Consider the following 26,758-nt stretch of genomic DNA (forward strand, 5'->3'; position numbering starts at 1 on the left):
GACCAAACAACTGGTGGTTGGCCAATTGAAATTGCAGGAACTAGCATATGTATTATATTTATAAATCTTCACAAACATATACACTCACTCTATCAGAGAGTTATTGGCTTTAGCCAACACATGTCCTGATAACGCTATGATAAATAGGATTAAATGATTGAAGTTATTGCATTTCCAATGTGACTGAGTATTTCAAATCCGTGAACTAACTGTCACAAGATTTAAGTTCTTTACAATACAGAACAAAAGAAAAACGATCATGGGAGGAAATCCGACATCCATTTACAAATAATGTAAAGAGGAGGAGTTGAATATCGTGTTACTCACTGCAGGAAATATCAAAAAAGGCAGACTGTGCAATGCAGTTTTTCACAGTCTATGGTGCAATTATATTAACTCGATTACGTTTTGTGAAAGAAAACATGTCACAAGTCAAGCATGTGACTTTGATGTTCTGCATATAGATGTACTCGGCATTTATTAAATTTTGAAATGTTGATACACTCCGAAACAGCAGGGGGAGAAAGGGATAAATGCGTCGCGGTGAGCTGCGCCAATAAACCACCAAGAAGCAGCAGTCGGATCGTGGAGGAGCGACATGGCAGACAGGTGGGTGGACTGTATTAATCATACATTTATGAATTAAATATACCTCAGTGCCCGCACATGTGCTCTTTACAACGCGTTATAATAACCCGTGGTATTGTTTTTCTAGCGGAAGAGCCAGCTCTTGTTACCTGACCTTTACTTTTGTGGACAACCATGCTGCTGCTAGCCAGCGTTAGCTGTTAGCTCGATAGTGTTAGCCAGCAAGTTGTGAGGAGTGGTTAACTGCCGGAGCTGGCTGAGGGCGGTGCACTTTAGACATGCTGTTAATTTAGACTTTTCTACCGGGGACCGTATCCAAAATATGTGTTCTTAAATGACCAGTCACGTTGGCTAGCTAGCTAAGTATTACAACTAGCTAACGTTAGCTTCCATTGCCTGTTGAAGGAGTAGCTAACGTTATCGGTCCCGGTCAAAGTATCAGGCAGTTAGACTCAAATCGAGCCCCCTTAATTAATAACATGTCAGATTAGCACAGGGGGTCTGCAACATTTACTATCAAAGAGCCATTTTTGGCCCAAAAAAAAAGAACAAAAATCTGTCTGGAGCCGCAAAACGTATATGTGAGCGTTATAATCAAGGTAACAAAGTCTATTAGGTCTAAATTAGCCTATCAACATTACTAGCTAGTAGGTCTAAATGAGCATTATGTGGTGATGTTTGTTGCCATTTTAAAGTCATGTCTTTGGTGGTCTTTCCAGAGAGGGGCATATATTTTCTGAACTAGCTTTGGTATTTGAATGACTTTGACATCACGATTATTTTTCATGATAGACTTTTTTCACGGCAGACATGTTGACATGTCATAGTAGGAAAAGCACAAGTGTATTCAAAACCATTAATGATGGCTGCATTCCACATAGGAGAGGCCCTGGTATTGTGCATGCTGACTCACTGAAATAGCTTACTGGGACACTTGATGGAATTGAGCAATTTCAGCTGTGCTTTTCCTACTATGACAAGTCAAAATGTCTGCTGTGAAAAAGGTCTATTACTCATTAACCTTGGGGTGGGGCGTGGGGCGGATTATTTGCAAACGTTTCTAATACCCCTTTCGCACCGCTGGCTTAAAATAGTCAAAAATCAATGCTAGACATCCTTTTCCAGCTGCTGCAGTAAATATGCAGAGGAGTGCTTGATGGTTATTTGTGCTTTAGAACATAATCACTGCTAAACACTCATAAAATAAAACCTCAACAAAGCAGTTCTGCTGGTGTACAGATGGACTGGAGTATGTGAGGTTAGCTGTTCACTGAATATGATGTGATGTTTCTAGAATTCTGGTCGATTTCAACACGTAGCTCTGTTTGTCAATTTGGAGCGCGTCAGTAGCAAGAAAAACAGTCGGTGTTGCCTACACCGTGTTATCCTCCTGCTACAGTTTGCACCCAGGAGGCTGAAACAGGGCACATTTTAAACGTGCTTTTAGCCTCTTAACATGTTCGAAATGTCATTACAAGTGCCTACCCATGTGTAGTGATTCCTTCCGAGTGAACACAGTGAATCTGACTGCAGTAGATTTGAAAGAAATGCATACAAGTTGTGCTAATTCAGCTCTGTTTAGTTCCAGTGTTGAGACGGCAAGACTTAAGGACCGTCTACCGAAAAGAGACAACAAAAATATATTTATTAATTTAATGATTGAATAAGGTAGTGTCTCCAAACTTACCTCAATTATAACTTGTCTCCTGCTAGTTGTACTACAGCACTTTTAAAAAATAAGCATATGCCTATTTTTGAAAATATTGTATCTCTTTTTCGATGTTGTAGTTTGTAGACGGTCCCGAAGCACTCGTCTTGCCGTCTCAACACCAGACCTAAACAGAGGTATGAATTATCACAACTTGTATGCATTTCTTTCAAATCTACTGCCGTCAGATTCACTGTGTTCGCTCGGAACGAATCACGTCAAATGGGTAGGCACTTGTAATGACATTTCAAACATGTTAAGAGGCTAAAAGCACGTTTAAAACTTGCCCTGTTTCAGCCTCCTGGGTGCAAACTGTAGCAAGAGGATAACACGGTGTAGGCAACACAGATTGTTTTCGTTTTTATCTAGCCCAACCCTGGTAAGTAGTGTGAAAGATGTATAAAATACATATATCTTACATTTACATTCCAGGATATAGGGTCCTTTCACTCGCAGAAAGTCTTTGGATCAGAATAAAATCAGTTTTACTACTGTGAGTCCGTTCAGCTTTACATACATAGCATAGTTTCCCACCCAGATTTTGAACCGCCCAGATAGATAAAATCCGAAATACATTTCTTCTTCAATCAGCGATTCACTAGTGGGATTCCCATCAACGTATTTGTATGCGCATTTTGAACTATCGCATGAGAAAATGCTGATGGAATGGCAAAATTCGAAAAAATGTCCTAAAATTCGAGAGAAAAAAAATACGTGTTTCCGCTCGCTTGAGGTGGTTTTTGCCTTTTTCAAAAAAGAGTCAATGTGCAAAACGGGAGATGGAAACCGCTTTGCCGAATAAGTTGTGACGTAGCGAACACTTAAGTCACGTGACTATAGTCACGGTATCCCTCGGATGGGGGAAGGATCGGGATGTGGGTCCCATCCAGGGCACCGTACACTTGTGGTGTACTATAGCCTGTGCCCAGCCACGTCTGGTATATTGACGAAATTGGTTCAACAGCTCGAATCGTATGGCCCTGCACACCGCGTATACACGGCGGCGAACGGTTGTTCCACAACCCTGTATTCTGCACAGGTGGCCAACTTGTACAATGCTACCAATGGTAAATGGAGAGACTCCATTTGTTTTAAAAGTTCGCTTAAAATTTGCCTGAAAATTAGATGGAAACGTGGCTATTCTTTTGGAGCACACAGACCAGTGGCCTCCAGCCCCTCCCCTTCCTGCACACCGAGCCATTTCTTTCTAAATTATCTTGTCATGTAGTAGGGCGGCACAATATTTTGTTTCAGTGCTCCGTTGCGACGTGCGCATGTGGGATGTTAACGCTACAACTTTGTTGCTGCTTGATAGAAAAGTAAACTCTCTCCGTTCTCCTTTTACATGATTGTTACCGGCCGAGCCTTGCCCTTTAAGACAGGTGGCCATGTGGGCAGCGTGTGTATGTGACGTAACGTTTGTTATGGGATGTGAGGCTCTCCCGTGTGTAGAAAAGTACCGTAAGCTGCCGCTGACAGTGATGCACATGCTTCTCCGTGGGTAGTGAAGCTACAGTAGTCAGTGTTTTATGTTCGCTGCACAGACTAAATAAATCACCTGATTAACGCAACGTTAGACGTCTCCCGGCCGTTTTTCACCGCAGAAAGCTGCTACCAGCCAGGCTAAAGCTAATGTAGTTAGCCTAAAGAAACAAGGCGTCTGTCCCAGCTAACGTTACCGTGGATTTCCACAGGATGCAGAACGTCTGCAAACCGGCTCCGCTGCGGAACGGCTGCGTGCTCCGCAGTCCGTCAATACCCACCAGGTCCGGATTTGTTGCGTAACGGCTGCGGCCAGCCAACCACGAGATCTCGCGAATTGACGTATGTTCGCGCGATATAACAGGATGTAGTTTCTATAAACAGAATCACAAAACCAACAACAGTTTGTTTCCATCCAGAGGAGTAGAGGGGAAACAACTCTGTGCTGTGTTTTCAAGGTGTAGTGCAGGGAAAATGACCTGCCGTGAGCAGGGTGTGTTTTATTTTGAAAAGTAACCGGATGTTTTATTTTGTTTCTGTGCTCGACTTCCTGTCCCGCACAATCTGAATTGTGCTGAATTGCTGCGGAGCTCTCCGTCGTCCGTCAAAAATAGAAGCTCTGCGTATCTGCTCCGGAGGGCTGCGGACTGACGGAACTGGGACGGAGTAGGGACGCAGACGTTCTGCAGTCAGTGGAAATACACACATTGACTTTAATGGAAACCTAATGACTCAGTCGACGTTCCGGAGACGTTCCGCAGACGTTCTGCATCCAGTGGAAATTGCCGGTTACGGTTCAGAGCTGCGACGCTGGAAACGTAACACTAATATACAACAGCAGTCTGTGTCTGATATAACCTAATTTACACTGATTTAAATGCTCTTGGATACACAGCTTGTTGCTAGTGCGTGACATGCAGGTCTGCATGCACAGCAAACCACCAATCACAATCAGTGTTGATCAAACGACCAAAGCAGGCCCCGCTAGTCGACCACAACCTGAAATTTAGAGGAAGCAACATGCATGCATTATTATTATCATAGACTTTAGCCTGGATTGATAGTATTATATTAATACAATGGTGTCATGTCAGTCAACCAGTGTTTTTTTTTTCTAATTTCCCTCTCCAAAATCACTTCAGAAGATTAGTCGCACTCGCAGCGCTTACTTGCTTTGGTATTTGTAAGGTTCAACAAAGACTGGTTCACATAAGAATTTCGCTTTTTTTTCATTTTTATTTTCTATGTAGATGCACTCCCCTACAAAGTCACCCCAGTAGTCGAGAATGATTTATTTCCAAATAGAGCTGTTTATTTCATCTTGTAAAAATGTCGTTTTTTTTTTTTTTCATATTGCAATATATATCGCAGCCCTATTATGTAGTCATGGTTTTCGATTTAACACGGAAGCATAAATCACGTTTTAGTGTTACGTTTGGGTCCGGCTCCGTAAGCTTGTGTTGAGTTCGAAGTTGTTGTAAAAATACCCTTCTGCCATCTCTTTTTTTTTTTTTTTATTTTGTTATTCAAGATAAAATATTATTTCAGTTGCACTTTTGATAAGAGGACACATCTGCTGTTTTGCAGTTTATATAAAGAATCTATGACAGTAATTTCATTCTGTTAAAAAAAAAGTTGAGTGTATTGTTACATCCCTAACTTTTCACCACCCATGTAACTTTTTCTCTACAGTCGGAGGTCTCCGCTGTCTGCCTGTGTCAGATGATCTCAATTCAGCTGGGGGTTGTCCTTGGTCTGAGGGGGTCTCTTCATCATTAAATCTGCCCTTGTCTTCGCTTTCCACTGCAGAAAGCAGCTTTGTACGCACCGTGGGATGAGGTAGTAGGTTGTATAGTTTTAGGGTCACACCTGCACTGGGAGATAACTATTCAACCTACTGTCTTTCTCAAAGTGCTGAACGCACGACTCAGTCAACCGTCCATGTCTTCTGAAGGCCACTTTTCAGTGTTTGCATGGATCAAGATGTTCCAGTTGCTTACCCGGTGTGAGGTAGTAGATTGTATAGTTGTTGGGTAGTGATTTTGCCCTGTTTGGGAGATAACTATACAATCTATAGCCTTCCCTGAGGAGTGGCATTTCTTCAGTTTTATTTCTATGATATGGTAGTCATACATTAATCTTCAAAGAGCGTCAAGGACCACTAGACCCTTTCACGCTGTTCAAGAGGTCCCAAAAAACTGACACTGTAAACTAGGGATGGAACGGTTCAAGTAAAATATCCAAACCGTCAGGTCCCCTTGTCACTGTTGGGGTCATGTGTGTATTCTGTTAATTTTAGCCTCGCAGATTTCAGTCAAAAAGGCTTGTGCAGAGAAAAAAAAAACCTAAAATAAAGAATAAAGTTATTGTAGTGAAACCAGCTGTCAGTCAGTCTCAGTCTGCTGTATGGGAGCATTACGGATTGAGTGTTACCTGACAATGACAGGAACAAGTGCTAAGCACTGTGCAACACATCTGGCTTATGCTAGTGGCAATGCTTCCAACATGAGGGCGCTTTTACGAAGCCATCACGCCAATGTGTCCGTTGACAACTCGAGGAGGAGAGATCCGGGAAACCAGAGCAACTTCTCCCCGCAGCATTTAAACAGGCTCTCCATGCAGATTCAGATAGGGCAATCCAATCCATAACTTAAGCATTAGGCGGGTTTATAGGGAAAGATGTACAGATGATGTGGAGGATGCAGGGTATGATTAAAGTCTCCCTATAATACAACATTTCAGCAACATAGCAAATGGGCTGCATTTATATTGCACTTTTCTCGTCTTAACGACTACTTCAAGCCCTTTCCATAGTACAGGCATCATTCACACACTGGTGGCCGAGGGTAAATATTCACACAGCATCACACAGCTGCCCCATAGTGAAATCCCAAACTGTATTTTACTTGCAGAGGAGCGTGAAAATAAAACAGAGCAGTGTTTAAAAAAAGTGTACAGGGCGCCTGGGTAGCTCACCTGGTAGAGCAGGTGCCCATATATACAGCGGAGGTTTATTCCTCAACGCAGCGGCTGTGGGTTTGACTCTGACCTGCGGCCCTTTGCTGCATGTCATTCCCCCTCTCACTCCCTCTTTCATGTCTTCAGCTGTCCTATATAAATAAAGGCCTAAAATGCCCAAAAAAGTATCTTTAAAAAAAAAAGTGTTTGGGTTATGTTGCACTAAATGTTTTTATTTTTTAATTACACAGTGGCACTTTCCATTTTGATTAAAAAAGCCAGCCATATTCCATTCCTTGCATTTAAAATACTGCACTTTAATTTAAAGTAAAAAAAGAACTGTCATGCAGGGGTGATTCGAGGATCAGAGCTTTAGTGGTGCCTGGCACCCTTTTTAACACATTTTTTAATTGTTACTCTACTGTGCAGGACTCGGGCCTGTCCCAGGGCCGGAAAAAAAGGGTCAGGGACAATGCAAATTAATTTTGGGATGAATTTGGGACGATGGTTGAAAGAAAAAACCCTGCTAAAGTTACAATCAATGGCGATGAAAATGAAACTGACTACACACTATGTGTAGCACACAGTTCTTAACTAAACCCCCTTGACAACATAAATGCACTTGTGCGCTGTCACTGCCCGATGTGAGTCGAGTGCAGATGTGAGTCGCGCATGCGTCACTTTGCGACAAGGAGCCTACCAGATGCTAACGGCTTTTTGAGCTAACGCACAGTCTATGAGCTAACGTTAGCAATCAAGCAATCATAGACAGCTAAAACGTTTTTGAAAAGACTGCTGCTGCTGGCTACAAGTTAGCAGTCACTTAATGGCGTTTTGAGCTAACTTTAGCAATCAAACAGTCATAGATAGCTACAACGTTTTTGAAATGATTACCATCTTCTGTTATTGTATGTAAAGAGAAACGTTTTATTTTATAGATTTCACAAATTTCAGTATGACACGTTATGCCGTAAACAGTTTAAATCTGAGCATGCGTGACTCACATCTGCACTCGACTCACATGGGGCAGTGACAGCGCTCACCGGTCACTGCGAGTAATGACTGTCAATGGTGATGTACAATGGCAACGGCGTCCCGTGGTGGGATACTGCTGCAATTCTTACCATTAAATTAAGTAAACTTAAAACTTAGAGCAGAGATCTGCAACCGCCAGCCTCTAACCCCTAATCTATCCACAGCCACAGCCCCCTCACTCTGACATCCCTCCATTTGTGCATGTATAGGTCCTGTGCATGTGTGTTTTTCAGGTCTGTGTAATAACTAACAATGAAAACAATTGTAATATCCCTTGCAGGATTAATAAAGTATGTTTAAAAAAAAAAGTATATTTCAACTCATGACCAAAAATCATTTCATGACACTAGTGAGTTGTAGATGAATAACGGCCCCCAGTGCTGTGGAGTTACAGCAGTAAGTAATTGAGGAAAAAGAGTACGGTTTAAGATTCATGTTAGGTTTTCACTTGTATTGACTTTATTATAGCAACATGGTATCTGCCACTTTCTTAAGCCAAGTGCCGTGTTATCTGTACACATTTTGAGCTATCCGCGTGTATGTCTACACTGTGTGCAGCGGACGGCAGTCTGCAACGTCACATCATGGCTTTGCGTGAACATACACGCCACTTTCTAAAGCCAAGTGGCGTGTTATCTGTACGCATTTTGAGCGCCGTATACAGCGGACAGGTTGAGTTTAGGGAAACGTGACACGTGGGACACGATCCAATGGAGGCCAAACGGCGTTGATAAAGAGTATGCGTCTTGATAACATGCCAAAATGGCATACGAATTGGCGTGTCGTACATACGCCACTTCATGAGATCAGTCTGATTATAGAGTCAAAAATGGGAGGTGACTTAATTCATTTCACTTGTATAAATCCACTGGTGGACCTGCTCATTAGATAAACATTCATCTGCATTCACACAACCCCCCCTCCCTCCTCCTCCTCCTCCTTCTTCTTTTCAGGTTCAGTATCTTGCATGAGGCCATTGCCATTAGCACCAGACTGCAGGGGCCAGGGATTGAACCGCCAACCTTCCGATTGGTAGACAATAAGTGACATACAGAACAGCAGCATAGGAGCACTGGTTGCTTTCTGTGGGTGTGTGCACTGTACCTGATGGGGACCTAACTGCATCTCTTTACCCATGCACCCCATACAGGTTGCTTTTGTCATGCACTTTGGAACATGGTGATAGTAGTTACACAGTTGTGTCAATAGATGGCGGTGTAGTCCTTTAATTTAGTCTGTGAATCACTGAAGAAATAATGGTCTGATCCTGACTAACTGTTGCTATTACATGCAGTGCTTATTATTCCTGTTGTCTGTAGGTTTACTTTCCTGCTGTCAAAATGTGTCATTTATGAATTTGGTATTTTCCATTCTAATTAGCATTGAACTGTTCTGTCTTTAAGTTGATGTCTGGCAGACAACCTACAAAACATATTAAGATGTGAGTCTGTTAGTGGTGGAAGAAGTAGCTTGCTCAGGTCATTTACTTAAGTAAAAGTAGCAATACTACAAATGAAAAAAAAAAAGATTGTATGACCTATATTATGACTGCATTCAAGTTTTTAATTCAAAATTAAGTAAAAGTACAGAAGTATCAACAAAGGGTACTGAAAGTATTAATTATGAAGAAGGGCTCTTTCTTTTTTATTAGATTATTATTAATGACATTTTTCTGGATTGTTTTTATTGATGCATTGCCATATTGTTACTTTAAATAAAAATAAAATGTAAAATGCTGTTCGAGCTTAAACTCATTTAAACTAGGCTACTTTATTTACTTTCTACCAGTGCAAAATATTTTATAAGACAATAAGTTTAGTATGATAGGCCTAGATGGTATTTTGTAAAGTAAGCAGTAACTATTCAGATACATGTAGTTGAGTAATATTTCAATAGAAATATAAAGTAGCATAAAATGGAAATAAGTAAAGTACAAGTATGTAGTATAGGTAAGGAGTCAGCCACCAATGGTCCCATAGCCCTATGTTCCCACATTTCTAAGATTTTTCTTAAAATTAGGCACTAAGTTCCCACATTTCTAGGACATTTTCAAAATTAGGTCTTGTGTTCCTACATTTCCCTTCAATGTAAGCCCTATCCTCCCACAAGATTTGTTAGGGTTAGGGGGATACAATCTGATACAAATTTATGAAAAAGGAAATGTGGGAACATAGGGCCTAATTTTTAAAAAAAATCTTAAAAATGTGGGAACATAGGGCCTAATTTTCAGTGAAAAAAAATTCTTAGAAATGTGGGAACATAGGGCCTAATTTTCAGTGAAAAAAAATTCTTAGAAATGTGGGACATGTGGGAACATAGGGCCTAATTTTGAAAAAAAATCTTAAAAATGTGGGAACATAGGGCCTAATTGTTAGTGAAAAAAATGTTCTTAGAAATGTGGGAACATAGGGCTGTGGGAACACAGGCACGCTCCTATAGGTAACCGCTGGTGTGACTATTGGTTTCGAATTGACGTGATCTGATGGAGATGAGTGGTTCAGAACGTGCCCAGATAACAAATGGGAGGGGCGTTCATTGATGGGGAAAGAAATTAAAAAAAAGGGCCGGTAGTCGGTTGTCTTTCAGACCTGAAGTGAGCACGGATGATGCGGTTTCCGGGAGAGCAGATGCCAAGTAACAAGTGTGACGAGTTGAACATTTGACTGTGTCCTTGTCTCAGCTGTGAGACGGATGATCTGAGCGTGTACCTGCAGGCTGCTCCTCTGCAGAACACGCCCTGATAGAAAAGGTAGAGACAGAGAGACAGACACACACACACACACACACACATACTCAGCGCCGAGCTGCTTACCTGAAAACAACAGCCCCAATGCTCCACCTCAGGCTCCTCACACCACCGGACACCTACCAAATGAAATCCAAACGAGTTGATTTCCACAAACGTTTGGTTTATCCCGAGGAACTTTATTCACGCGTGCAGCTCGGAGCTCCTGGACACCCCGCGGGATTCGAGAGAGAAATAAGGCTGGTTGTTGCCACAGCAGAGCGTTAACCCACCGGCTGGGCTGAGCACCATGAGTAGGAAGGCACGGCGCTGGATTTTCCATTTCTTCCTTTGCCTTGGAGTATTGTATCTGAAAATCGGGTGAGTAATTAGGATGTCCTACAGGTTGGCTGTGCACTTCACACGGGCGCAATTAAGATTTCAAAAATGAATGCTGGGGGGGAAAAAATCTTGCTGATTTTTAAGAAAATTAAAGATGCTAATAGCCTAATGCTTCCTACCTCTGACAAATTCTTCAGAGCTGTAGAAAAACGAGGGCCCCCAAAGTGAAGTGAAGGGTGCTATCTGGCTGTGCTTCCTTTGCGAGTGGGCTATTAGTTTAATTCATGAACCTATTTTTTTAAAGCATTCTTTTTTTAGGGGGAGGTATAGGAATGTCACCAGACCTGCAGTGTCTTATTTCCTCAGATGAATGTACCCACAAAGGTCTGTTAGTAGGCTAGGCTACAAACATCTGCAGAATGTATATTTCACCTTTCACCCTTTGCCGCAGGGGTCTGTCATCGGTGGTTGCACTGGGAGCGAGCATCATCTGTAATAAAATCCCCGGCTTGGCCCCCCGTCAGAGGACTATCTGTCAGAGCCGACCCGACGCGATCATAGTGATCGGAGAGGGAGTTCAGATGGGCATCAATGAGTGTCAGTTCCAGTTCAGACACGGACGCTGGAACTGCTCGGCCCTGGCAGAGAGGACCGTGTTCGGGAAAGAGCTCAAAGTGGGTACGTCGCACTTGGATTTTATTTCAATAAGCAGTGCACTACGGGCGAAAAAAAAAACTACATAAGTGACTTTAGTATTGGGTCTTTCTGCAACCCCTAGGTTATAATGTCACACTATTCTATGGGCTTCTGTGATGGGCTTAAAGTAGGACCTAATTGTAATTGTTTTGTGCTCATATGACTATGCAGACTGATATTCCTATATGAGTCTTACAATTACAGAACTATTATTATAGTTGTTGTTTTACTAAATGGTTATTACTCAGAGAGCTCCACTTCATCAATGAGTTATTCTTCTTCCAAAGTGCCCTAAAAGACCTTGTTGAGACATGTCAGCATGCCTTGATCTTGATAGTTACAGTGCTCATAAGATTGTTTTCATCCATCAGATTTTTTGATATATATCTGCATAATATTACACCAGCACTTTGATAACTTTGTGCTGCTCGCACACAGATAGATTGATGCACTGAGTTAGATGTTAACTTTACTGTTTGCACTCTACTGTCTTACGTAAGTCTTTAGGAAGTCATAAAAAGTTTTGTAAATTGCTATAGTTATTATTGCAAAAATAGTCCAAAAGGGCATCCCTCGGAAATACTGGACCAATGACACTTTTGACAAATTTCTGGAGGCTAAAGTCTGAAGCTCTCAGTGCATCTGCTCTTGGTGGGAAAATGAGCCACAGATTTGATCCTGTGCATGGAACAAGGCTTGAGGCGATTCTTTGCTCCAAAAACAGGACTGCGGAAATAAGTGGAGAATCATGTTTTAACACACTTAGTATTCCACTGTCTCGTCTGCCTCTGAGCTCACCCTGTCATGTCAGAGAAAGAGATGCAGAGCGTGGGTGTCATTTTTCACTTCTAGTGTCATCAAGGATTAAAGCTCACTTCTCGTTTTGAGCTTTGTAATAATGCTGATTTAGAGCATTGTATAAGATAACCTTATATTATATCGCCTAAGATGGTTGTAGTATTAGCTTAAAACAAAAAATATGAGTACAGTCTGGATGACCCTTCCGCTGTAAGGTATATAGTTTGATGTGTGAATGAGTGGGCCTATGCCTTAAAGGTCAGTAACAGTGATGAAGCATCCTGTCACGACAATTCATAAAAGTGATCATGACTACATACTGTAACTGTATGCGTTTCCTCCACTTTGTAACATGCAGACCTACATGCTCTTTATCTACTCCCAGCTAAACCACCGTCATATGTTCATAAAATCCCCCCCCCCCCCCGAAAGCTTCAAGTTCAGACAAGTACTCTCTTCTAGGCTTACAAATGTATCTCCAGGTCCTGCAGCGTTGGCAGGGGACGTTTTGTGTGGAATGATTTTAGACCACTGCTTCAGGAAGGAACTACACTTTTCACGTATATCCTCAGATTTAAACAAAGGTCATGTACTCATTGCAGAATCCAAAATTTGACCTAAATTAAGATGAGAATCAGGCTGAGTTCCAGGAGGGTCCAGCAGCCCTGCACAGAGTCATTGTTTAGTTTCAGCAGACTGGAACGCTGATAACTGATAAAATATATAAATTTGGGATGGTTGTTGGCAGTGATGCAGCAATCAAAGCCAAGTTTCCTTTTTCAAAGTAACTCTGTTGGTACCGGCTGCTTCTTTACTGACTATAAAGGCAGATCAGAGTTAGTTTAATATCTCGGGTTTACAAATCTGATGCCAGTATGCCACTGTGCACTTAGAGATAGTTCTTTTAATAAAAAGTGAATGTGAGCATGATGGCACGGCACTCAAAGAACAGTTACACATAGAGTTTCAGTTTTTGAAGGAGAACCATTACCTTAAATGTCTAAAATGTCTGTTTGGTGGTTTAATTGTTAAAGATAATGATTTTGTTGAGAACTTTTGCAAATTACGGTCATTTTTGGATGCTTTTCACATGTTCTCCAACAGGAATTATCTCCATTTTAATTAAAAAACACAGCTGACCTGAAACACTTAGATTTATGAAGTGGAAATCCATCTATGTAGGGAGGCTCTGCATGCCTTTCAGACTCACTTCACAGGGTGGATCCCAGTGTGACGGCGGTTCGGACAAAAGCCAAAAATTATGCCTAAACGTTTAATACACTATCTCCCGCTGAATGGTCTCAAAACAATCATCTTTACCAGTCAAATGTACTCTGCAGATTGATTGGTGAATTGATTACATTGTACTCCTGCAGGTCCTGGCCTGCCTGCCTCCCTCAGCAGGGCTCCATTATATTTTATAGCTTCCTCATGAAGTTTCTCTGTTTTTAAGAGAGCTTGATTAAGGAATTGGACTTGGCTTGGTTCATGTAGTTTATGATTTGGTTTGAGGCAGCTATGCCAGGTATGTGAGGAGTCTTGACAGTGCTTGAAAAAGTGAATCCTGTTCTCTGCAATCATGAATTTAAATGTATTTTCTCTTTTTTTGTTTTGCAGGCAGCAAGGAGGCTGCGTTCACCTACGCTATCATTGCTGCCGGGGTCGCCCATGCAGTCACTGCGGCCTGCACCCAGGGGAGCCTGAGTGGCTGCGGCTGCGACAAGGAGAAACAGGGTTTTTACAACCAGGAGGAGGGCTGGAAGTGGGGCGGCTGCTCCGCAGATGTTCACTACGGCCTGGGTTTCTCTAAGGTGTTTGTGGACGCACGGGAGATCAAGCAGAATGCCAGGACCCTTATGAATTTACATAACAATGAAGTGGGACGCAAGGTATGCTTGTGTTATTCTGTATTTATTTATTTATTTTAACCGATGCAAAAATCCACTTTAGTTCATATTTCATCATAATGACCTGACAATAAGTCATTTACAGTAGATGCTTTCAGAAAAATCAAGACTCAAAGGCACCAATAGCAGGATTTTCCTAAAAAACAATGTATAGACTAATACAAAAGTAATCCCTCTCAAATGACCCACTAGAATTGTGTAGTGGTGTCTGTATCTGCAGAGGCCCTGCCATCTGCCTGGACTTTTTCTTTTCTTCTTATTTTGCTGTGTTCAAGACGTTTCTGGGCGTCAGCCTTTGGGCACTGGGTCTCCCGTAGGAACAGTGTGCTGGATGTGGGGGTTGGACTCTATTAAAATGTAGAGACCAGGTGCCAGAACGCATCCAAGAGGAAGCTACGAAAAATGGCGGACACAGCACAGCGCCAAAAAAAGCTAATATAGCGGCCACAGGTTGTCAGGTGCACGGCTCTTGAGTCGTTAGGTGGTACACTATGTTGCCAACCGCAGTTAGGGGGGGGCGTCCTACTCATTCTGCCTTCAAGCACTGACAAAATATATAAGCATGTGTCAAAAAATGAATTCATAATGATTCAGCCTCTACAATAGACACACATTTTCCTTATACGCACATGTAAGCAGTGTGCACAAAGTACAACCACAGAGAGCATTGCAGAGGTACTCCTAAAAATCTAACATGCTATATGATAATATGAAAGAAGGATTAGAAAATCTAGAGAAATTAAGGAAAATTTTATACAGTTTTTTAACTACATTTAACCATTTTCTGTACGCACTGCTTAACTTTCTGTTCACAGTTGCAAAAGCCATTCCAGCATGCCCTGGACGAGGGGAAGGCAAGGTGGCCCCATGGACTGTAAAAATAGTGGACGTAGCATTTGTAACCTCACCGATTGGTTTTGGGGACTGCTATTTTAAAGCCAGTGTGACAATTTGGCGGTTGCCATCTTGTTTTTTTTTAAACCTCACGTGGCGATTTTTTGTGCGAGAGGGTGGCGCTTGGGAGAATGACGTGACCAAGCCAGTGTTGTTTATGGTTGCAATGGCGCTGCCCTAAGCTAAACCAAAAAGGAAAAGTTGCAGATTTTCAACCCTTTGAAGCGAGACATCCAGTGGAGATACAGAAATTCAGCAGACTTTCCCTTAAGTTACCAGCTAATGCTAGCAAGCGGTAGCTAACGCTAGCGAGCGGTAGCTAAAGCTAGCGAGCGGTAGCTAACGCTTACAAGACATTTTTAGGTGACCAAAATGTTCCAGTTAACTGATGCAGTAAAAACACACAGTGAGAGGGTAATAGTTGAAGATGAAAAAACGGATTGACAGATTGGCTTGTAGCCACACCCCTAAAGCATCCTCTGCTTTTTTGTCTATTTTAAAATGAATTGGACCATAATTTACTAAATGAACATCATGCTGTATTGAAGAACACAAAAAATGTAGAGTCAAGAGGTAACAGTGTCTGACAAGATGCACGTTGAGGACCATGAGCATATAGCCAGACTCTGATGTTGTTTACCAATGCACAGACGTAGGTAGCCAAATGACAGATCAATAGAAATTGCAGGACTATCCACAAAATGGCCCCATAAGAAAGCAATTTATTGGAAAAGCCACAGCAGACACATGATAGATTAGTGGAAGTCTGAGGGAAACTTTCAAGAATCCTGTACTAATCCTCGATATTACGTCATTATCAGAAAACTGTGAAAGATGCTAAAAGAAAACATTTCTCAGATATTATCCTGTCAAACTGTCACAAGCCTCGTGTTTTGTTCAACACTATTGACTCACTTCTAAATGCCCCGCAGACTGCCTGTATGGAGGCGTCCACTGCTGTGTGTGAAAACTTCCTTCACTTTTTTATTGATAAGGTCACATCAATTAGGGCTCAAATCTCACCTTCAGTTTATGACCCCTCAATCTCTGTCCCCTGCTCTGCTGTTTTTGACCAGTTTGAGCCTGTGACTCTTTCCTTTTTACAGGAGATTGTTGGTCATTTGAAGCCCTCAGGTTCTCCAAACGATGCGGTGCCTCCTCGACTCTTTAAGGAGGTTTTCCCCACTGTAGGACCAACTGTTATTACAGTCATTAATACCAGTCTGCCCTCAGGTGTTGTCCCTGAAAATTTTAAACACGCAGTAGTACAACCTTTGATTAAAAAACCTGCACTAGATCCTGCAGTCCTTGGAAATTTCAGTCCTATCTCCAAAAATCCTGGAGAAGATTGTGTACAGTCAATTAATGGCCTTTCTGGAAGAACAAAATATTCTACAGGTTTTCCAATCAGGTTTTAAAACCCTGCACAGCACAGAATCAGCACTTTAAAGAGTTTTAAATGATATCTTTTTAGCTACTGACTGTGGTGACTGTGTTATCCTTGTGCTTTTAGATTTAACTGCTGCATTTGACACAGTGGATCATGAAATATTGATCTCACGTTTTGAAGCAGTGGGTGGGCATCAGGGGCATAGCACTGGAGTGGTTCAGGTCATACTTGGCTGATCGAACTTTCTGTGTCAGCCTTGGTGATTGTGTATCCTCCACTGCTCCTCTCTCGTGTGGGGTCCCACAGGGCTCAGTTCTTGGCCCTCTCCTTTTCTCCCTTTATTTGCTCCCACTTGGTTCGATACTTAGGAAGCACGGCATCTCATTCCACTGTTATGCAGATGACTGTCAGATTTATGTGCCTCTTAAAAAGAAAGATGCATGCTCTGTCAGTTTGCTACTTAAGTGTCTCGACGACATAAAGGCCTGGATGGCTCTGAACTTCTTAAATTTTAATGATGAAAAGACGGAAGTGATGGTTTTTAGTGGCACCACTGGGACCCCCCCCCTGTAGATCTGGGTTCCTTGGCCCAGTATATTAAACCCAGCGTCAAAAATCTAGGGGTTAGAGTGGAGCCAGAGCTAAAGTTTAACAGTCAGATCAAGGCTGTTGTCAAGTCAAGCTTCTTCCACTTGAGGCAGCTGGCCAAAATAAAGCCAATACTGTCAAGACAGCACTTTGAGACGGTAATCCACGCCTTTGTTACCACTCGGCTGGATTACTGTAATGCACTTTATGTGGGGGTAAGTGGGTCCTCCATTGCCCGTCTCCAGATGGTACAGAATGCTGCTGCACGTCTTTTAACTGGCACACGTAAACACGAGCACATGTCCCCCATCTTAGAGAGAAGACACACGAGCCCGATAATCGGGCGTCGGGCCGTCTGGCGAGGTCCGTGACTCGAGTCTGTTCTGTGTGTCCCGTGCCGTCGGCCGTCCGAGGAGCCGTTGGCATTCATTTGGGCCGACCCGACATGTTCGGGGACAAGGCAGTCGGGACTCACCCGGAAATGGGGAGCGGATGAGCCTCTCAAAATCTGACGAAAATCTTTTAAACTGACCTTTGTCAATCTGAAATGAAGACAGATTCAGAAACTGCATGGCCTATTTCTCGCTTAAAATATTTTCAGAAACACGTTTCGGTGAACTATTTTAGTACAATATGAGATCGTATTCTGAACAAGCCGCCATGACAGTCTGGCTGTGAATTTCCGGAGAAAAAAGAACCACGTGACGCGTTCGTCCAATCAGCTGCCAGTCTTCATTTTCTGGTAAATAATCAGACTGTTAATGGAAACAATACAGAGCAGCGCCGCCTGCTGCTATGGAGACGTATTACGTTTCGCGCACGCGCAGAGCGTACGCTCAAGTCGGCGTCGCCTCAGTGTGTTCTGAGGCATTTTTTTGGACCTCGGGACCCGACTGATCAGTCCAACTAGCTTTTCTTCCGACGGTCGGCCCGTCTGGTTGGTGTGTCAGGGCCCTTAGCCTCACTCCACTGGTTGCCTATTCAATTTAGGATCCATTTTAAAATTCTTTTATTTGCTTTTAAAGCCCTGAATGGTCTTGCCCCGCCCTACCTCTCGGAGCTTCTACACCCTTATATACCCACTCGCTCTCTCAGGTCAGAAGATCAGCTGCTCCTGAGTGTGCCTAAAACTAAGCGGAAGCTCAGAGGGGATCGTGCCTTTGCTTTGTCGGCTCCTAAATTATGGAATGATCTGCCACTGCACGTGAAACAGTCCTCTTCCTTGTCTGTTTTTAAATCCTGTCTTAAAACCCATCTCTTTTCTGTGGCCTTTGAAACCTAGTAAGATGTTGACTTAATTTACTTCTTTTAATTATTTAATTCAATTCAATTTTATTTATAGTATCAAATCATAACAAGAGTTATCTCGAGACACTTTACAGATAGAGTAGGTCTAGACCACACTCTATAATTTACAAAGCCCCAACAATTCCAATAGTTCCCCCAAGAGCAAGCATTAGCAGTGGCTATTGCGACAGTGGCGAGGAAAAACTCCCTTTTAGGAAGAAACCTCGGCAGACCCAGACTCTTGGTGGGCGGTGTCTGACGGTTGGGGTTATGACGGTACGGGATGTAGCGTGGCACAGCAGAGCATGGGTGGACGCGGTGGACGCAGCAGGACGTAGCCGGACATTGCAGGGAATCGCAGAGCGTAGCAGGGTGTAGCAGGTCCATAGCCACAGCTGCACCCAAGACCCAGGTCTTGGTGTCCCCCTAATCCGAGGCGATGTTCTGGGCGAAGAAGAAACATAAGGACTCCGGGGAGTAAACTCCCCAGAGCTAGGTTAGTAACAAGCACTTCTGGGACAGGATGTGCATAAAAGGAAACAAAAGAAAAGAGCGTGTCATAAGAAGGAACTTCCTTGGCAGTCTAGAATTATAATAGCATAACTAGGAGAGGCACTATATTATTGATTATACGATAGGTACATCTGATGACTGTAAAGAGAAGCAGAGAAAAGCAGGGGTGCTGTGTCTGCCGCTATACACCCTGCCCCGCCGGTCTAGGCGTTCACTGCAACTCCTCACTCCCTAACTATAAGCTTTATCAAAGAGGAGATTTAGATATTATTATCAGCTATTATTTTTATTCATGTCAAAATGTTATGTTTTTTATTTATGATGTCTTATTTATTCTTCTGTACAGCACTTTGGTCAACTTTGGTTGTTTTAAAGTGCTTAACAAATAAAGTTGGATTGGATAACCCACGATTTCTTTTCCGGCTACAGTCTGTAAGAGTCAGATTTGAAAGGTTTATGATAAGTTATCTGCAGTTCATGTGTCCTGAACATTAAATAACATAACATGAAAGGGATCGTTTCATTTTGAAATAGCTTATTTGCTGACAAGAGTTGGTTAAGGAGATTCTCAGATATGTATGGTAAATACGAAGCTACAGCCAGCAGCATGTTAGCTTATCTTAGCATAAAGACTTGAAACAGGGTGAAACAGCTAGCCTGGCTCTGGTTGGATAAAACAAACAATTTGAAGAGGATACCTTGGGCTCTAGGAAACTGTGATGACCACTCTTAAAGGTCCAAAATGTAATACTGACAGCTAGCGTTTAAAATGGTTATGCAGTCCAAATTCAAAATACTAAAAAGAGTTGTCTCCCCAGCGTCGAAGTTCACAGGAGTTGCCAGGTTGAAAACGCTAAACCCAACGTCACACAATGCCAATGTTAGCTTGATGCTAGTCTCGCATTGCCAGACATTACTCCACAGCAAAGCAGAGTTGCTAGATGCTGCTATGTTGACGGTTATAAAAGCCCGGTCTCGCGGAGCTCTGTACACGGCTGACAGTCACCTTTTATTGACTAACCGTAACAACAACGCCCTCTAAAAAGACTGCAACCTTGCGGAGCTTTGTGCCCGACTGACAGCCACCTTTTCTGGGCTTAACGTCACTGCAACAGCCGCTAAAAAGACCGCAACCTCTCGGCCGTCTGTACCCAGGGCACAGTCACAGTCTGTCGGCTACGCCCACAGAACAGAAGCGGGGGAACAATTTCGGTAGGGGGAAGATTGTCGGTACTACTACTTCCAGACCCGTTATACAGCTTGTCTATACACTGTACAGTCAGTACATTACACATTATGGTTGCATGCCAGTTTGGAAGAAAGTGGAAATCATCTTACTGTCCAACATATCATAACCTTGAAGCTGGCGATGGTAACGTTAGCCACAATAATGTAAGGTAGTAGCCTTAAATTGGCCACTAGGCGGCACTGTTGCCATTACTATAACAGATGTAGTTCAGCAATTTTCGCTTTTTTGTACCTTACGAGACACCGTAGTTTACACTTGATCTGTGTAGGTCGCCATGTTTGTTTAAAACTATGTACTCCGTTGAGGTAAGCAGTTTAATTGGTGGCGTATACTATAAAAGTGTAAATATGTACATTGATAACCACCCACTCAGCTCATTTGCGTCTGCCGCCTGGAGGTACCCCTCGGCACTGCTGCGATACTCTGCATTGTGTTAGATGTTGGGTGAAGTGCAGAGAGAAGGGGGCACGGGACGCTGGGTTGAAAACTGTGGCTGAGATCATCGGGTTTTATTGTCAAAGAGAAGGCTGGTTCCCTCATCCCCTTAACGGAGTACATACAGTTTTTTCAGTTAGGAATAAATCCACAAAACAAGCTAACGTAAAAATAATACAGTGTAAAATAAATAGTTCTGCAAAGCTAAATTTAAATATAGCACTCTAACAAGAATAGATTTGCCACATAAAAATGAATTATTAAATAAACCATCAAGTCATCTTAAATGCTGATTCATCACTCTGCTAATGTTAGCCCACCGGCTAGCCACAATAGTTTAACCCCAAACCAATTTGTACACCAGTGAATACAAACTAATTTGCAGTACTTGACCCTACAAACTGTAACTCAACACTTAAATAAGCCACATGTGAACAAATGAGCTGGTTATCAATGTACATATTTACACTTTTATAGTATACGCAACCGATTAAACTGCTTACCTTAACTGAGTACATACAGCTTTAAACAAACATGGCGACACAGATCAAGTGTAAACTGTGGTGTCTCGTAAGGTACAAAAAAGCGAAAATTGCTGAAATGCATCTGTTATAGTAATGGCAACAGTGCTGCCTAGTGGCCTACTTAAGGCTACTACCTTACAATAACATAACATTACATACATTGCAAAGTGAACCTGTAGAGAACACTGTGTGCCAATCCAACAACTCAGGCTACGGGGTGTTTTGCCATAATTAAATTGCATATTTCTATTATGAGGAAGTCAAACTTGTGGTTTATGGCATATGTTATGGATCCTACGTTAGCAGTTAGCGTGTATTAGCATGGCGGCGTTAGCACCAGTCAGGAACATTTCACCAGCTGTGTCTAAATTGTTTTTGCGAGTAACTAACTTGAGTACTCCATATAATTTAATGCGAGCACATGAATGTTGAAATGACTATCCCTACGTTAGCCGTGATATAAATGAATGAAGCTCAACGCTTACCTGTTTAGGTCCGAAATTAGTCAACGCGGTGTCCTTTTAGGCTCTAAGCTGTCTCCTTCTTTTGAATGCATCTCCAATATTTACCCGTTTTTTTTTTTACCTCGTCTCTGGTTATGTAACTGTTTAGGAAGATGGCGAGTTTTTTTTTTTTTTTTTTTTTAGGGAGGTCAGAATCTATCTATCTCCGTTGATCCTGTTTGTTTGTTTGTTTGCTGCTTTCATGGCTGTACTAACGTTACAGCTGTGGTGCGCTGGGTTTACGTATACCTGGCAACCCGGCCGGCTGTCAAACTGGGCAGTTCATACCAACCCACAGGCCAAAACACAAACAGACATTGCGTCATGGAACATAAATTTCAAAGGGGGAAAATATTGGCATTAGCATTGTTGTCAGAAAAGACAGTATTTCAACATAGCATGTTTCCTTAATATCTGATGACACATTGGTGTCATTTTTTGATTAAATACAGTAAATATATTACATATTGCACCTTTAACAATTTGCTTACATTTGAACAATGACTTGGTTAATTGAAATAATACTCTTTAGAATTAGTAGTTGCAGCTGAAAGCTGGAGAGGCTAACTTAACAGGAAATGCAGTCAAAATATATTCAACAACCAAATCCCAATTGCTCTCCATCTTATCTTATTTTCTGTTATTTCCTATTTCATTGCATAGATATGAGAGCATATGGGTTTACCTCATCATGCCTTTCATGCTGTACAAATATATCAGTAGTGCCAATTGTAATGCTAGATGTTCCAGATGTTTTCTGTTTAAGAGCACACTAATTATCTTCTGTTGTTTCTTTGGGGGAAATGTCTCAATATGCACTACTTTTTATTAGAGGAATATACATGAACATTTGGAGGATTATGATACTATGTACAAATTTAAAAGCTGAGAAGTGAATGTGCTTAGAGAGATTTCATGTCAGTGCCATAGTGAAAGGTTGTGGTCCCATTCAGAAGGAAAGAGGAGAACTTTCATCTCTGGACTTTGGCTTTGGGGGGAGCAGGCTTCATATTTGAGGTCTGGCATCAGTCAGAACGTGATGCAATGTGTAAATATTTTAATATACACTTACTAAACTGATACCTCCTTAATTATTGCAAGGCATTCATGTTTAATTGGAGAAGACTTTGTGTGTTTTGAGTGCCAACCTTCAAATTTCTAGAAGAATAAACAATAGTGTAAAAGGTGCCACGGAGGCTTACAGGGGTTCTGTTAGGCAAACAATGGTAGCTTGGTTGGCATTTCACTTCACTGAACTCCATGAATTAAATGCTTGTCAGGTCTCGGGGGCATGACCACACTAAGCTGTATGCATCCAAGGCTTTTGACAATTACCCCACGAGACTCCAGAAAGTCTGAGGCCACATCAGAGTGGCATAATTAAAAAGCAGGGTGAGGCTTCTCTAATGCCAGTGAGGGTTCCCACTCAGTGAGGAGGAAGGATGGTAAGCTGATGTCATTCAGCCCAAGGCACACAGAGAATACCCCGGCTGCTATGCCAGACACACCGAACGATTCCACTCTAACACTGAAAAGGCCTTTCACTCTTGCCAGTCAGCTCGCTGTAAATGCCTCCATGTCTTAAATCCCTACAAGAACTCTGAAATTAATCCAGCTTCTGTGTAACTTCATCGCCTCATACAGATTTATTTTATTGTAACCACATACGACGAGAATAGTTTCCTGTTTTTTCCATTGCTGTTGCCCATAGTAAAGCAGTTGGTCAAGATACTCTAGGTCGGTGAAGTAAACCCAGATTGCTCTGTAGAGGCATGGGACAAAAGATGCATGAATCTCTGAGGTGTTTGCAGACATGCACAATATTAAGTGTTTTTACATTTTGTTTATTATTATCTTAAATAGTATCAAGTTTACTTTCATTATTAAAACCAGGTTAAAAAAACAAGTCTGGTAAAACATATGATGTTAAAAATACCATGTGCAGCACAAATCATTATTGATTTGGATGCATCTCTGTACTTTTCCCTGTTATTTACTGAAAACATTTCTCAGGCTGTTTACTGAAAACAGCAGCAGGGAAACACAAAAACCTTATGCGGGCATGGGTTCGTTACATTTAGGTGAAAATCAGTTTGAATCTATCTGCTCCTTTGAAAAACATCCGGATATTTTTCTGATGAAATTCAGTAAAAAAAAAAAAAAAAAAAAAACGGATGCCTGTAGAAATACTTGTTCCTATTTCCCATAATGGAACTCCATAGACCTTTTTGTTAGACCCTTCTTGCCTGGTAAATAGTCACGTTTCAAAATTCCACACCTCCAGTTTTGTAACACAGGCTTTCAAAGAGAGTAAAAAGTAGTCTCCAAGCACAAGCTGAGATAACCCTAAAGACATCACTATGACATCATCAGAGTTATTTTCCTTGACTTGACAAAGCTCCTTCAGAGCCGCAGAAGACATTATACAACAGTTTTAAAAGACTAGTAAACTGATGTAAAATCAATGAGTTTCCATGAGAGTTTTGTATGCATGTTTCTTCCATGAGTGTGTTTTGAGGCTCATCCTGTCTTGTAAAAGAATGGCAAATACATAGCTACTGGCCATAGGGTGACATGCAGCTCTGAGATCTCTGGAATGCTTACATTCATTTGGAATGCTAAAAAACTTTTGTCTCAACCTGTTGAACTATTCATGTAATATGTTAGACTGAGTATTTCTGTGAACTCATATGTTTCTTACTTGATCATTATGGAAAGACAGCCACAAACAAACTGTAAGAAATGTGTGTTATGTTAGGACTTCTTAACTTTGATTTTTTTGGAAAAAACATCTTAGATCATCACGATTAATTAGGGAAAGCTCCGATGAATGTCTAGTAGACAGTTTGATCCGAACAAATTAAAAAAGTAAATGTGACTGGATTTCAGTTGGGCAGTTGCAAATTGGCACACTTTTTAGTTTGAAACTAGGAAACATTGCTTCATCTCAACTTTCCCTCTATGTTGTAGGTCCTGGAGAAGGGCATGCGTCTGGAGTGCAAGTGTCACGGTGTGTCGGGATCCTGCACCACCAAGACATGCTGGACGACGCTCCCCATGTTCCGTCAGCTGGGATACATCCTCAAGGACAAGTACAACCAGGCTGTGCACGTGGAGCCAGTACGAGCCAGCCGCAACAAGCGCCCCACCTTCCTTAAGATCAAGAAACCCCACTCATACCGCAAGCCCATGGACACAGAGCTGGTCTACATTGAGAGGTCGCCCAACTACTGTGAGGCTGACTCCCTGACCGGCAGCATGGGAACACAGGGTCGCCTGTGCAACAAAACGGCTCAGCAGCCCAACAGCTGCGACTTGATGTGTTGCGGTCGAGGATATAACACACACCAGTACTCACGCGTTTGGCAGTGCAACTGCAAGTTCCTGTGGTGCTGCTATGTGAAATGCAACACCTGCAGTGAGAGGACGGAGGTGTATACCTGTAAATAGATATATTTATTGGATGTGTATTTAGACACACAGCTACACTGGACTGTGTGTGGATGTGTTTGCATGTTAATGTATTTCAAAATAAGGTTTCTCTGTGGCTGGTGCATGCATGCGGAGTATCAGCCTTTCTGTCTTGGCATTACAACAATCACGACAGCCGGTTCCTCCAATGTGTGTTGATTCTACTGATGCCAATGGACATCTGCCATGACACTGGACTCAAGCTATGGGCTCATAAATTATTGTTTTATTTTTTAAATCGAATGCCATTTGACTTCTCTGCAGACCATAATGGTCTACTATCATGAATCACCTCAAATAGTGATAGTTTCTTTTTTTATGATAATAATAATAATAATAATAATAATAATAATAATAATAATAATAATTTATTCAATGAGAAAACTACTGAAAATTTAGAAAATTCACTGAAAATTCACTGTAGATTTAGAAAATTCACTGTAGACTAGCCTAAATCTCATAAGTTGGTGCACTTCAAGTGCACTTAAAAGCTTAACAAATTCTCTATTTTTTTTTTATTTTTTTTTTTAACAAGACAACTTACACACTGGAGCTGAGAACTGAAACAGTCACAGAACTGAACTTGACTGGATGTCATATTTGGAAGCCTGCAGTTTATGTGCATTAAGCCTAGCAGAATAATATTGAACTACTGTTCCTCCTGGGCCTGCATGATAGAATCGGTTTCTACTTGTTTCTATCCCCCGTACCCAAAGTTTGCTGCTGGTTGTCTGGAAAGTTACAGAGTTTGTGACGGAGCTCTTCAAGTTAACATCACCAGGAGCAATCGTGAGCTTACAGACATAAATTCCCCCGAATATATAGAATATATTTTGTAAGAGATTATTTTTATATAATGTTTTTAATTTATTTTCTATCTCGATGTAAGCTATTTTCCCTTAGCATTTCTAAATGTTTAGTTAAAGAGTTTACCACTAAAACACTGTTCTAAAAATGTGCCTTTTTTTCTTAGCAGCAGAACATAGTGATGTTTTAATGAAATGTGCTGCATTATGATTTGTAACTCATTTCAAGAAACCTTGCTTTTTTACCAATAGAGAGCCAAAGTCCTGATGTCACCTCCAGGCTAGCTGCTGTTCCACCAACATTAGCTTATATGACTTTTTAAAGTGGTTGCTGGCTTGGCAACCAGGCATCAGCTTTTGGTTGCCGAAATTGCCAGTACGTTTGCCATGTTTTAAACGGCCTATATTTTAAGCAATTCATTTCTTATGTAACTATACCACACATTTTAATTATGAAAAAATGAAATAATGGCTTGCAATATAATTTCCCCTCTCTTTTAAATAGGGGTGCAACGGATGAAAAAACTCACGGTTCGTATCACGGTTTTGAGTCACGGATCGGCTCAATTTTTGGATCAGCACAAAAAAGGGGAGAATTTAAATGATTATAAAAAATGTAATTACAATAACTTTCCTTCACCAGTACATTGCTGTTAAACAATAAAAACCGAAACGTTATTTTACAATAACTTTGAATGCACCACAAGGTTTACCAGTTTTAAGTTAACGCAACCTTTAGACCTGTCTGTATTGTGTGCTAGTTTGTCTTTTAGCTCATAGCTTTAGCTGCAGACTGTTGGACGTCCCGCTGTTGGAATCCTCTACAGTGAAATACAGTCACACTTTTACACTGTTTAGC

At 41.7% G+C, this 26,758-nt stretch overlaps 1 protein-coding gene across 1 annotated transcript; it reads left to right on the forward strand.

Moving 5' to 3' along the window:
- The first annotated feature begins 10,309 nt into the window (after positions 1-10,309).
- Positions 10,310-26,567, forward strand: wnt7aa (wingless-type MMTV integration site family, member 7Aa). Its single transcript, XM_031300223.2, has 4 exons — positions 10,310-10,877; positions 11,290-11,516; positions 13,950-14,221; positions 24,593-26,567. Exons 1-4 carry the CDS (start codon positions 10,807-10,809, stop codon positions 25,070-25,072), a joined length of 1,050 nt encoding a protein of 349 aa, XP_031156083.1. The 5' UTR covers positions 10,310-10,806; the 3' UTR covers positions 25,073-26,567.
- The last annotated feature ends 191 nt before the right edge of the window (positions 26,568-26,758 follow it).

Source organism: Sander lucioperca, chromosome 6 (assembly GCF_008315115.2).
Source record: "Sander lucioperca isolate FBNREF2018 chromosome 6, SLUC_FBN_1.2, whole genome shotgun sequence".
Taxonomy (NCBI): Eukaryota; Metazoa; Chordata; class Actinopteri; order Perciformes; family Percidae; genus Sander; species Sander lucioperca.